Source organism: Genypterus blacodes, unplaced genomic scaffold (assembly GCF_046128005.1).
Source record: "Genypterus blacodes isolate CSIRO-AG114 ecotype Tasmania unplaced genomic scaffold, CSIRO-AGI_Gbla_v1 ptg000054l_1, whole genome shotgun sequence".
Taxonomy (NCBI): Eukaryota; Metazoa; Chordata; class Actinopteri; order Ophidiiformes; family Ophidiidae; genus Genypterus; species Genypterus blacodes.
Genome location: NW_027466866.1, coordinates 1,832,754 through 1,846,730, shown reverse-complemented (window position 1 = coordinate 1,846,730; position 13,977 = coordinate 1,832,754). Strand labels below are relative to the sequence as shown.

Sequence of the window (13,977 nt, the reverse complement as noted above, 5' to 3'; positions counted from 1 at the left end):
TTGGTGTCTTTTCTTTTCTTTTCTTTTGCTAATTCTCCTCCTTCCTCTCAGCTCTTCTATAGTCACTCTGATCTGCTCCTATAGAGTCGCTAATAGTTTCCCTTTGTCGCTTCAATTGTGACCCTAAACACATTTGTTGAGTGATTTTCCTCTGAATGCCGAATGCAAAATGGCTCTTTAGGGAAAGTGGAGCCTGACCCCCGCTCAGGCCACACACACACACACGCTGATATTGTAAATGAAGGCTGACAGGCCTACGGAGAGTAACTATGCCGACAAAATGGCCCCAGTGCGCTTCAGCTTTAGACAAGATGAAACTATCCCAAACCATAAGAATTAACTTCAGATTTAATCACGTGTGTGTCTTATTTTGAAACTCGTTTTGTTGTGATGAGACGCTCACAGGTTAACATCGTCACTCCCTCCCGTCACTCACAATATCCCAATAAATCACCAACTAATACCTTCGCTTGCTTAGAGGATATTATTATAAAGGGAACACTGGAGGAGGTTCAGTGCTAAAGAGCGAGAATAGCGGTTAAATGAAGGAATGAGGAGAAGAATAAAGAGCCAAGTGCAGAATGAGGCCGAGGAAGAGCTCCTGTGGAGGTGTGATCTCACCCACACTGAAGCAGAGAAACATGTGCGCTTCAAAGGCCCGTGGATGAGTGGAATCTGTCCACAAACGCATCACCATAAACATGAGAAAGAAAAGCCCATTTGTCCCAGTTAAGAAGTAAAAAAATCACCTCAAACGGCTTTAGCTTTTGGTCCAAACTCGAAAACAAACGATCAAAACAACGTTTCAGTTAATACAAAAGTCTGCTCAGATTAGAGACGTGAGGGATAGAACTTCCTCTTCTGATTGCAGGGTGAAATAGTGGCGATAAGAAAGGGAAATGCGTGTTTATCGGGAGCTTTGAAGCGCAGACAGACAGCGACGCGTATTGGACAATAAAACGGAGACAAATTGCATCAAAGCAAATGATCTTTGGACTGTCGGAGAGAAGCACGGAGGTGTTGTGCATATTTTAAACTCCTCTTCCTCACTTCCTCCCTCCAGCGTGTGTGATTTACACACCGGAGAGAGAAACCGAAGCCCATGAACGCCACACAGGACTGTCAGCGGCGCGATTAGTCTCCGGCTGCACAATGAGACACAGAGAGAGGGAGAGAAGCTCCAAGTTCAACAGCCGAACACACACACACACACACACACACACACACACACACACACACACACACACACACACACACACACACAAAACCATAAAACATCAGGCTCTGCTCATTTAAATAAAGATACAGTAAATTAGATGGAATGACGTGTTGTGTTTACGGGCTTCTACTCTCGTACACATGCACACAAGCACACAAAACATCAAATTGTATTAAATGTCTCTTTGAAATTCAATAATTCACTAAGTAACTAAACGAACTCCCCTCCAAAATCACTTACATACGTCGATATCAATACGATGCAGCTGATTCTTTTTTTCTTTTTGGAAGTTTACAGCCACCGAGGCAACACGAACCAGACCAACCCTGCGCTTAATAAGACTTTAATGAAATAATTAAAAACAGTCTGAATTGTCAAGGAGAGGGGAAGAAAACATATTGAAGACACATTTAACCGCGAGTACAGGCAGAAAGTGGATTAAAAGTGGGGGAACGAAGATGAATTAATTAAGGGCGCTTCTCCGGGGTTTGTGTGGCCGGGAGAGGCGCAGGCCAGCCGGGGGAAAGTTCCCCCATCGGCCCGCTCGCTCCTCCACTAAATCACCATAAAGCCGGAGAGCCCAGAGGAGTCCCAGCGGGAGGGGGGCATAAATCACCTGGCTGGATTAGAAGCTTAGGTACCCCCCCTTCACCACCCAACCCGGCCCAGACCCCCCTTCCCTCCCAGCCCCCAGTCAGGCCAGTCTGATACAAGTTATGGCGTCATTTACGTGTGGAATTGACTGTTGTAACGAAATGCATCAACCCAGACTCTCTATCTCCCTCTCTCTCTCTCTCTCTCTCTCTCTCTCTCTCTCTCTCTCTCTCTCTCTCTCTATTCCTCTTCCTCCTCTCTCTCTCTTCCTCTACTTATCCATTCAGGACCATGTGTTTTAAGTCAGTGGTTCCCAACTGGGGTCCCGTGACCTCTTGGGGGGAGCACTGTCAGGGGTCCAGTTGGGACGATGAAAGCGTCTAATCGCACCATAATGTAACTCATTGGAGGGGAAAGGGACTCAAATTGACTAGAACACGTCACTCGATTCATCTATTCACTCCCTGACATCACAAACTGGTGTCTATTCTGTGGGGTCCGAGCTTCTTTCCTGTCGTCCTGTTATCACGACACACACACACCAATAATAAACCAGCGACTCGTATCTGATCAGCTCGAGTCTCTCTGTGGTGTTCTTCGTGTTCTTTACACGTCTGGAGAAGTAAAGTAATCAACGAGTGGAGTCAGAAAGGTTCATATATGAGCTGGAGTGTTACAGGCCAGAGGAGGTGCGCTTGATTTAGGGTCAAAGCACCAAAACACGGCGGCTGGATAATGAAATATGATGGAGGGAGTCGAGCTCACACACGGTGCTGATGTGGCAGGAGTCTGATGGCAAATGTATTTAAATAGTCCGAATTTGATTTCGCTTCCTAATGAGGTCATCTTTTAACCCCTGTGTTGATAATTTGACTGGATCGTTTGCGATTAATCGAATGATATCGAGTTTGAAAATGTATCCTGACTGTGTTTGCTGGATGTGTGTGTGTGTGTGAGAGAGAGAGAGAGAAGGGGGAGAGAGGGAGAGGCCGAAATAGCCGTTAAGAGCCCAAGTAGAAAATTCCTTCAATAAAGTTAAAGTTGTGTTAGAAAGTAGCACGATTTCGATTATTCGTTTAAGACACAGACGATTATTGTTTATGATATAAAATGACCTCATATTTACACTCGAGATAAGACTTTATTATGTTTTTGATTCGGGCTTGTTGTGATCGAGCCGAGGGAGCGAATCAGTGACACAGTGTCCCACTTTACTGCACACAGACCCGACCAGGCTCCGGGCCCCTATAGTCTACATACATACACTCACGCGCACATACACGCACACATGGAACAGCGTGAGGGTGTAAACGCGGAGAGAAGGACAACCGGAGAGCGGGGAGCTTCCCGGCGAGGTAGAATTTCTCCAAATCGATTTTACGCACCGACTCCATCCGGCTGTCAACAAAGGGAGTTTGCTTTATTATGAGACGCTACTACAGTAAATGTAGTCTGTTAGGAGATAACAAATCGATGAATAAATCGGGGCTACTTTGAGAGAAAATATAACCAACAAAAAAAACGAAATTGATATCTAAGAGGATATTTGGATACGAGGAACATTTGACTTGGAAATGTCAGAAAGCTGAAGGAAAAAAATATAATTTAGCGCATTGTTTATAGTATAGGACTTAGGCTGATAGTCTATTTGTGAAAAGGCCACACACACACACACACACACACTTAACAGTGCCCTAAAATACGCGGCGCCGACCCGAGCGAAAAGGTCCGGAGGTCTGGAGCTGCGGCGCCCTGGTGAGACGCAGCGAGCAGCCTGGGATCAGTTAGCAGAGCCCGGACTGGAACACACACCAGCGGCATTGATATGGATGAGCTTTGGGTTGACGCGCATCACAAATGTGTATTGAAACCTTTGAACCAACCGGAGAAGCTTCAATTCGCTGCGTAAAGCCATTAATGTCATTAAGGAGCCTTCAAAAAAAGACAGATGGCCACTTTGGAAATGAAATTAGGAGTTTAACAAGGATGGAATAGATGAATTTGGGTATGTGGGGTTTATTTAGTGCTGCGTTACCGAGCCGCTGAGGGTAAACAGAAGCTTGGAACGCGACAGGAACGCTCCTAGATAAAAAAGGTAGAAATAAGGAATCTTACCTTCAACGGCGGAGATCACAGGCAGCAAGAGGCTGCAGAGGAGCAGAAAGTAATCCATTGTCAAAAAGCGGTCAGGTCGGACATGTAAAGAGACCCACGGTAATACAATCCAGTCCCAGTCCCGGTCTCAGTCCTGATCCCTGTCCCAGTCCCAGCTGCGTTATGCCAACAGGACCGGAGTTCGCCCCATTCACCAGCAATGCGTAACGGGGGGAAACAGCCTCGATTCGGGTTCAAAACGTGCAACCAGCCGCTCCTGATCCCCAGCGTGTCTTCCTGTCTCAACCACAGAGGCGACGGTGGCTGGAAGTCCCTCCACTGGCTTCACCTCGCACCGGGCAAACCGAGTGAAAACAAGTAGTCCGCTCCGTGATCACCGCGCATCCGTGATATTATAGTTCCAGTGGCAGACGGAGAAACACAGTTAATCAAGAGAGATCCACACACACACTTTCTCTGTGATCAAAGAGGCAGAGAGCAGCAGCACCATGGTGTGTGTGTCTGTGTGTCTATGTGTCCCAGCTGGACATGTGCGCCGCTCACACGCGTCCACGACCGAGTGTGTTAAGTCCCGTGGTGGAGGAAGAAGCAGAATCAGCAGCCGCGGGGATTCGAACAGATGATTCGGGTGAAACTGTGTCCCACCGAGCGAGTCTGTCTGTGTGTGAGAGAGTGCGTCTGTCTGACCGCGGTGTGCTCCGCTCGGCGTGCGGCGTCGAAATGAGTGGAAGGAGTGGAGACGTAGAGAGAGGGAGTGTGTGTGTGTGTATGTGTGTGTGTGTGAGAGAGAGACAGAGAGAGAGAGAGAGAGAAAGGGAGAGAGAAGGGGGGGGAGGAGGGGTTACGGTTGAAGCAGCTGCACTGCAAAAATGTCCATCCTGTCACTGATTCAGTCTCACGTTTATCCTTAAAAACAATCAACTTTTCTAAACGTACAATCTACTTCCTGTCCATATTTATGTAAACATCGCTTTTATTCGTGATACGTTTATTATTTTCTACTTTTCTGCACGTTTTTCTCCGGTCATATTCCGCGACTCTTTCCCCGTCGCCCTGCCCGCCTCTCCCCTCTCATCTCCCGGTCACTCTCGGCAGGGTGTCCGCCTCTCCCTCCCTTCTCCCCGGCTCTCCTCTCCGCGGCTCTACGCTCCGCTCCTCTCCCTCCCCGGCGCCGGTGCACTGGCACGGACACCGAGCGCCCCCCTGCGGGTCCCTTCCGCTCCCTCCGAGTGCAAACGGAGGAAAGGAAGTTTCTTTGGAGTTTTTTTATTAATGTTTTTTTGAAAACTAAACGCTGCTTTTATGCAGGAAAAAAATCAAACTAATCTCGCATCTCCAGCGACCAAATCTGGAATATTACGCATCAGCCACTTCCGTTTTCCTGTGAGTATCATCGCATTTTAACGCGTTTATTATGTTGGATTCCGTTTAAAAACAACATGTGATTAATCTAATACTACTTTAATCTTTATGTAATATAACTGAGTCCGCGTTAGAAGCATTAAAACATCTTCTTTCATCCTGAAAGCGCGTCACAGCGACGGAGACGCGTTTTAACAGCGGAAAGATTTTACAGCGCAAGTTTGGAATCTTTTATTTGCGTTTCTGCTGCTGCGGATCGACGGAGTTAAAAACTGGAATTTTGCCTTTTTCTCTCTCTTCCGGAATAACTCAAAAGACAGAAGTTAATTTCTCTTTAATCTCTCCGTTTACAGACGCGTAACGGGTTAAGCCTGTGTATTATTGTTCTAAACCGCTAATAAACTTACATCTCGACATTTATTTCACTATTTCACAAGGCGAAACAGGCGAAACTCTTTTAATTTGGCTCGTTCTAAGGATGTGAGGAAGGTTATTGGACATGAAATAGCCTCATAACCCCCGCACACCCTGCTGTATCAGGCAGTTACACGGATACTGCAGTAATACTGACAGTTACTGTAATTTGAAGTAATATTCCGGTCTATTGTGTCTTTAGTATTGGCCAACTCATGCATTTAATTAAGTCTCAGATGTATAAGAGCAGATGACAGGTCCAGTTCTGGAGGCTGAACTTGGCTCAGTCAGCATTAATAACACTTGGCCACCACAAAAAAAAGCAGGCAGAACTTCATTATTAATTGTGTTGAATATTGATGCGTTCTTGGCTGTTTGCCTGTAAAGAATGAATGGAAGAGCAGCAAATAAAGTTCTTATTATTGGTAGTATAACGTTATTTTCACCGATAAGCACAATTCTCCTTGTAATTATCTTGAGTGGATGCAAAGTATGAGGCTAATGTTGTGTAATTGTATATATTTGTGGGCCCCATTTGTTGCTGTTTTGGGATCATTTGAGGTGAGAATCTAAACTGAAGCTGTGACATGTTGAAGTGAAGCCAAATGGCTAAAGTCATAAATAAAGAAGCGTATTCTTCCTCCATTTCCTGGTTGGTGAGCAGAAGCATATATACTTTCTATGTGTTGTCTGTTGTCACGGTCACAGTTTGTCTCTGGTCACAGTTACACAGTTAGGACTCATCTGCCAGCTGGACACTTTACACACTAACTTAATATTCAGTATTATGAGTTACTCACTAATCCAAAACTGTTAAAATTACTTGCCATCGCCTCCTGAATATGATGTGACACAAACACTGTTTTTGCCCTTTAAACTACATTAAAATGACAGAAATATACAGAATTGAGGTTGTTGGATTTTTATTTGAAGCAGAAAGAGACAATACTTTGGTTCCCTGCCTCTGGAGCTCAATTCAAGTATGATAATGTTGTGTTATGTTGAGTTATCTTAGGTTTGAAAAGGATTTTTTTTGCTGACATAATGTCATTCTGCTCTCTCACAGTTACTCAAGGGTAGAATTTCAGAGCATGAATAGATCCAACACTTTACTAGATTTCTGTTACTCATGCTTGCATGTGTGTGCGTGCCTGTGTGTGTCTGCGTGTGTGTGTTTAGAGCATATGGTGTGACCCTTACAAAACATAGAAGAAAAGACTGCAGTGCTGAATGCAAAGATGTATTTTTTTTATTACGACAATAAAAATGACAAAGGGGAATTTTGGGAGGGATGTTGTTATGGATACAGATGCAAAATGAATAAACAAACCACAGAAGAAGAAAATGAAGAGAATTAAGAAGAAACTTTGCTGGTGGGAAATTAGCAAAAACAATGACTTTGCAACATTTAGTTTGTAACGGTTTTGTCCCTTTTGTAATTACTTTTATTTGGTGTGTGGGTGTGTGTGTGTGTGTGTGTGTGTGTGTGTGTGTGTGTGTGTGTGTGTGTGTGTGTGTGTGTGTGTGTGTGTGTGTGAGAGAGAGAGAAATAGAAAATAGAGAACCCATAAACAAGAACAAAAACTCCACTTCTCAGCATTACTTTTTCCTTTATTGTGTAAATGTCACACTGATTTTCACCTCAACTTGCTTTCTTTCTTGCTTTAAAATGTGAAGATTTGAGGTCCGAAATGTTTTGTTTCTGTGCGTTCTCACTCTCTGGTGTGGATCAGTTTGAAATATTTACACGTTTGGCCTTTTGCACTGCATAAAGGGAAACATGGCGGCGTGTTTTTGTGAGCGTCGGCTCCTTTGACGTGACCTGCAAGTGGCACAAACACCCAGAACTGGCTGGGAGATAAATTCCATCCCGCCACCGCGCGGTGACGGAGGCCTTTTTTTGAAACCAATATCACTTCATAAGCACGACAACTTTGAGTAAGAGGATCTGCGGCGGCTCGAAGGGGAATCTGCTGCTGCTGCTGCTGCTGCTGTTCCTGCTGCTGGGGCTGCTGGGGCGCCGTTTGTTGCCAAAACCGCTAAATTCCCGACTCTCCTGCCTGGTGGCGATTAAAGGGCGACAAGAAGACGACGGCGAGTTCATAACGACGGTGACGAGTTCATGGCGACGGCGGCCACCTCTGTTGCGTCCAGACGGCAGGAAATGGGGTTAAAAAAGACTTTAGAGCGACTTTACGCAGAAGGAGAAACCCTATAATATTAGAACATTAAAGTCCAGGATTTGTGTGTGGAGTTTTACAGACTTTAGTGGGGAGTGTGTTACAGGTTTTTGAGGCTTTTAAAGAGCTCGGTCAATAATAAACAAAGATTAGTAAGAGCGACGTGTGTTAGCGAACGGCCTGATCCCCCCCTATGGCTCTGCTGAGGAAGATAGAACAGCGTCAAACTGTAAATGTGGTCTTGATATAAACCCACACACCAGGGGGGGCCGAGGGAGGGGCGGGGTCTCTCTCCTATGGCTGGGAAGTCCATATTAATAAATCAGCGGCTCTGCACTTACAAAAGTTTTATAGCCAGAGTTTATACTTCTGGCCTGGTGCTTTACATTAGACGTGTTGTTGTTGTTTGGGTTCAGTTTGGTGTTTGACTTTGCCTCTGATGTGAAGGGAGGCACTTAAATTGTATCCAGCCATTTTGTTTTTTAATGGCTAGAAAGGGTGGGGATTCGCTTTGGGAACACATCAAGGCACACACACACGCACACACACATATTACAAAGACTTAAGATGTTTTACACACGTGTTATATTTCAATTCATGCTCTGTACCGCAATTAAGGTGGAATTGTGGGATCAGACTCAGTCGTTGGCTGCATGTACGCTTCAGTCGTTGCTTCATGGCTTAAAGAGGAAACGAGTGAATCTGTTTCAGTGTGCACAGGTTTTTAGGAAAGAAATGAATTTATTGTCGTAGTTGAAGTTGAAGTTTCACCGCAATCGCCTCACTTGAACTCGTAACCACAACCAGGTCTGCTAATCTGCTAATCTGTCAGAACTGTTGCGTCACAGCAACAAGGTTTCGGGTTTGAATCCTGCGCCGCAGGCCCCCTGGCCCGCTCGGCTCTGTGGGGGGTTTGCATGTTCTCTGGTTTCCTCAACATCAAAAAAAAGAAATGTGTGAAGCAAATGCTCCTGCCATTGCCCTTGACCAAGGCACTATAGGGTGTAGACTTGGTGTCCGTCCCTGAGTCATGTCCCACAGGCTTTGTCTTTGTCCCACAGGCTTTGTTTTTGTGCCCACATTTGTTGAATAGTTTATACTTTGTAAACAATAGTTGCACATATAAACACATCTTGCACACACACAGACAGACACACACACATTAGCTCACAGACAGGATCCAGTGAAGTCCCCCCCCCAGCACCTGGCACACATTAGAAACTCAATAAGTAAAGTGGCAGACATTTTATTGCCATATGGAAATTTCTCAAGCTTACACCTACTGAGGCCGATCCAGAGCCTCACTAACCTCATCCATCCTCACTCCCACTCATCTCGTGCCAACACATCACTGTCTCACTTTCCCTCCTCAACGTAACATTAGGGGCTCACACACACACACACACACACACACACACACACACACACACACACACACACACAAGCAGACCCCCAGCCCTTTCTAACACCAAAACTGAAACCCTCCTGCCTACCCCCCGCACAAATCACATGCTTAGATGCAAATACAAACACATACATCATCATACACCACCCCCAGAAATGCTTTTAGACTTCTCACACACACTCGCATACACACACATGCTTACACATACGTGGATATGCCTCAGTCCGGCCTGAGCATGAGAGGATTGCTTTACTTTGGCAAAGTTAAGGATATGTGTGCGCTGTTGGTTATATTATAGTGACTTTGTATGTGTGTGCGTGTGAGTGTGTGTAACTGAGAGAGAGAGAAAGAGAGAGAGAGAGAGAGAGAGAGAGAGCACAAGCAAGGTTTAGTGGTGGAGCTGGTGGAGGAGGAATGGGTGGCTCTGGAGAATCTCACAAAGGCTCAAAGCTAGAATCCAGGCAGAAAAGAGGTGTCTGTGTGCGTGTGTGCGTGTGTGTGTGTGTGTAAGGGGGTTGTTCATAACAGTTTTGGGGGGCTGGGGGGGTCTAATCCTCCAGACCTTCACCACTGACCGAGCACTTAACACTGGATCACAAACGCAGTCCCCAACAGAACCCCCCACCGAGACCACCATCAACCAACCCTCCTCTTCTCACACACATGCACACAGACACGCACGCACACACACACAAACACACTATTACCACCACCACCAACATCCTATTCCGTCTCTCTCTGGGGTCCGGCTCCAGCGTCTCCTTCCTGGACTCCTCCTCCTCTTCCTCCTCCTCCTCCTCCTCATCTCCCTCACCAGCACCAACAGCTCCACCCAGCTCCTGCATGTGTGTGTGTGTCTCTGGTGTGTATCTCTCACCTTTCAGCACCTCCACCTCCAGCTATGCTCCACCGTCTCAGCTGAATCCAGATTTATGACTCAGCCGACGCCCCCCCTTACCCCCCCGGGCCCCCGAGCCACATTGCACATACACTCATTGTGCAGACAGACAGACATGCGGTCACACACACACACACACACACACATTGGAGTCACCGTTCCACGCAGGCACACACACGCAAAACGCTGACGAACAGCTCGAGCATTTCGAAATTACACGTTACGCGTTTCATTTCCCTAAACACGATACGATTACGAGAACCGTCACGGAAGATTTAGTTTCATACGAACCTTTATCGAGATAGGTTGTTATATTTGTGTCATTTATGACATATATATAAACTTTAACTGTGGACAAAACATTTCTGTGTGTTTGTGTCGAAACACAAAACAAGTCAAAGCTGTAACAAACAGCGAAGCGAAGAGGAAACGATGTCGTAGGCCCCACATCAGGCGCGTTTACGTCCCCGTCACTCAGCCCTCAACACGTTTCCTCCGCCCTCGTTCCGCTCCGGTGCCTTTACTGGCCTGTATTAGTGGTTGTATAGGTGTAAAGGGGGGGCTGATGGAGGCAGGTGCATTACGCCATTACCACTGTTAACACATCGGCTTCTCTCGCTCTGACCCCCCTCTCTCCCTCTCCCTCTCCCTCTCCCTCCCCCCCTCCTCCCCCCTCCCTCTCTCCGTTCCTGAGGCATGCACGCCTGTACATTCCAGATTTATACGCCGTCTCCTAACATCCGCGGCCCGAGCTTGAAATATCTCAAGCCAGCCTCCGTGCCAACACAATCGCTTCGGATTCATAAATATTCCAGACATTTCCATCTCTGCGGCTTCGCATAATGTTCGACCGAAAGGAACACTCGATTTACTTTAATAAGTAAATATCGGGGGAGCAAAATACGGCCGGGACTGTTTTCCTCGGGGGGGAAAGGAGGGTCTGATGCCCAAACAGGGGGGCGGAGTAAGTGCAGAGGTGCGGCCCAGTTTTTCCCACTTGACGTCGCCCCAATATCAAAGGTCCAGGATGAATAATCACCGGAGTTGGTCCAATAACACAATGATTGATTGGCTCACAGCCCCTCGCTGTCTGAGATAACATTGTTCAAAGTGTCCAAACACAATGTCAACACCGCGCCTCCCTGACGGCCTCCCTCCTTCCTCCGGCGCAGAAAATCCTCCGGCGACCCTTCACCTTTCAACATGACCAGCTGCAAAACCCCGATCTCCCATGTGGCGGGTGTGACCCTAAAGGTCGGCGGCGGTGGCACAACAAGGCCGGCGCTCTCTACTGTAGGATATAGGGAGCAGGGGAAGAGAGACAGAGGGGGGTCACTGTCAATACACAAGTCTGGAAACAAACTTATTAAATAGGCCGGGAGGTGTTTGCTGCTATTTGAAACACATCAGACGCGCTGATGGTTTGGTTGCGGCTCGGCTCCGGCGTTATTAAAGTTCAACTGAAGCGTCGCAGATCTCACGGCGGCGTGTTACTGTACGCCAGGCAGTGAGGCAGAGGTCAATAGCTCCGCCGTCTCAATTTTATGAGCGCCAGATCACCACAAATCATCCCCGTCTAGTTACTGTCACTCAGGTGAAAAGGGATTTTCTTCCCGTCTCTACCCTCTGAACTCCCCAAGGTAGTTAGTCATGACAACGTCTCTGACCACAGAAGCACATGGTTTCAGTTTAGACCTTGCTACCATTCAACATGGCTCCCATCCGGTTCGCTCCCTTTCCTCTCTCTCTCCGTGCGCGATCATGCTAACCATACCATATAGCATGTCCCAAATCTAATGGGAAGCAGAGGGCCTTAACCGCCGCCCACCACCCCACAGATCTGGGCGCTGCATGGGAAACGGCGGCCACATGACGGTGGCGGGGGAACTCTGCTGAAGGATTCGGAAACTACATCAGGGCGCGTTAATGCAAGTAGATTGAGGTGGTGGTTGGTCTTTGGGTTAGAGGAGGTGACGGCCTGCTGGCACCTGGTGGGATGGGGTGTCATTGCGTGTGTGTGTGTGTGTGTGTGCGTGTGTCAGCCAAGTCCTTATTACCTCAGTCTGTGGAGGCGGGTGTTTTTTCTTGCGTTTTTAGAGTGTGTGCGTGCTAAATCCTTATTAGCTTTGCGTATGTGTAATGAAACCAACGTACTTATTACTCCGGCAGGGCAACATGTGTCTCTGCGTGCGTCTCCTTATTATGTTCTTCCTCCTTTCCAGATGATCCTCCGAGTGTGTGCGCCCACACAAACATTACCAACAAAACACGGTAGCAACAAGTTGGATTTTTTAACCCTTAAAGGCATAAATATGACCAATAAGTCAGATGTATTTGTTGATGACTCTGCAGCCGGTTGTTTTCTGCTGTTTCCAAGTCCTTAGATGAGTACAAACATGAGTCCTTAGATGAGTACATACATGAGTCCTTAGATGAGTACATACATGAGTACATACATGAGTACCCTGAGACAAAGAAGTCTAGCCATACTGTGGATGAAGCACAGACGAGTGATCTGCAGTTTCACTGTTGTCTCGACGGTTTGGACTTAAGGCAAAGTCAGAGGAAGCAGCTCGCCGTTATTGTTGTGCCTCTGGGCACTGACGTGTTTGTGCGTACACGGGATGACATCATCGATATTCGGAGCAACAAGTTAAAAGCGCACTGCTCTGAGGGCAAACGCTTCACCCACTCATGAGTCACAGCCACTCGTGCTGCTATGGAGGCATCATTACAGCCTGTCTCGTATCAGAGGGAGCAACAACCAATAATCAGGGGAATGACTCAAGATGATTTTGGATCCATCAGTTTATTTAGTGTCTAGTGTTTTTCTCTTTTTTTGTTGAGTGGGTGAGGTTTTTGTTTTGTTTCTAATCTTATTTTTCCTTCTCACATTCTGTCACTCTCACAATGCTTTTGCTTGTATAATCTAACTAAAAGCTTCACAAAATCAAAACCGGAAAAACTACAAGTTGAAGTTCCACTCTCTGTTTTAACGGATGAATGAGCAAAAAGACAAAATTCCGGTCCTGAGACGCTAATTTTGTAAAACGGATATGTAACTGAAGAGCAGGCGTCCATGCTGGGAGCCTGCACATTTTGCACATAGCAATAGGAATGAATGCATGCACTTGTGAGCACGCACACACACACACACACACACACACACACACACACACAAGCACATGACTGTACCCAGTAAGCATTTGACGGACAGCAACATGCAGGAGGTGGCCGAGTTCAACCACTTTCCCCTCCCAAATGTCATTTAACATGACTTGCAGGTCGACTGGTTGCAATACAAACAAGCAGCATTTCTTCCCTCTCGATACAATACAGTAAACTGTGTGGAAAATATTCTGTTTATAATTTAAAAAAAAATATAATTAAAAAAACGCTGGCTATTATCTGAACTTCCACGACTTATACTGTAAGAAAAAACCACAACTTTTCTACACGTGCAACCTCCACCGAAAATGATGGCTGCCTTCCTCACAAACTACCCACACATAACCTATAACTGCCCCGAGCTGCTGATACATGGAGCCGGCGCTGAGAGCCTCTGCCAAGAAGGATCCAGCGGTCAGGACGGAGGCCGGGTGATTTGTTGTGAGCAGGTGCGGCGCAGCAAATTGACAGGCGACGTTTTATCAAGACGGAGCGAATTTACTGCTAGCAAATTGATAGTAGACATAATGAAACAATAAAAATGTTGTAGGGCCGGCCAGGATAGGGCGTGCTGGGTGTTTGTGTGTGTGTGTGTGTGTGTGTGTGTTTGTGTGTGTGTGTG

At 46.6% G+C, this 13,977-nt stretch overlaps 1 protein-coding gene across 9 annotated transcripts in view; it reads right to left on the bottom strand.

Annotated features, from left to right (window-relative positions):
- The window catches only part of ephb3b (eph receptor B3b), a 52,510-nt gene extending 47,805 nt beyond the window's left edge, over positions 1 to 4,705 (bottom strand). For all 9 annotated transcript variants that reach the window (XM_076151255.1, XM_076151262.1, XM_076151259.1 and 6 more), the window contains exon 1: positions 3,929 to 4,705. In XM_076151255.1, coding sequence (XP_076007370.1) covers positions 3,929 to 3,986 — 58 coding nt within the window. In that variant the 5' untranslated portion in view covers positions 3,987 to 4,705. The remainder of the gene's footprint in view (positions 1 to 3,928) is intronic.
- Between the last annotated feature and the right edge of the window lie 9,272 nt (positions 4,706 to 13,977).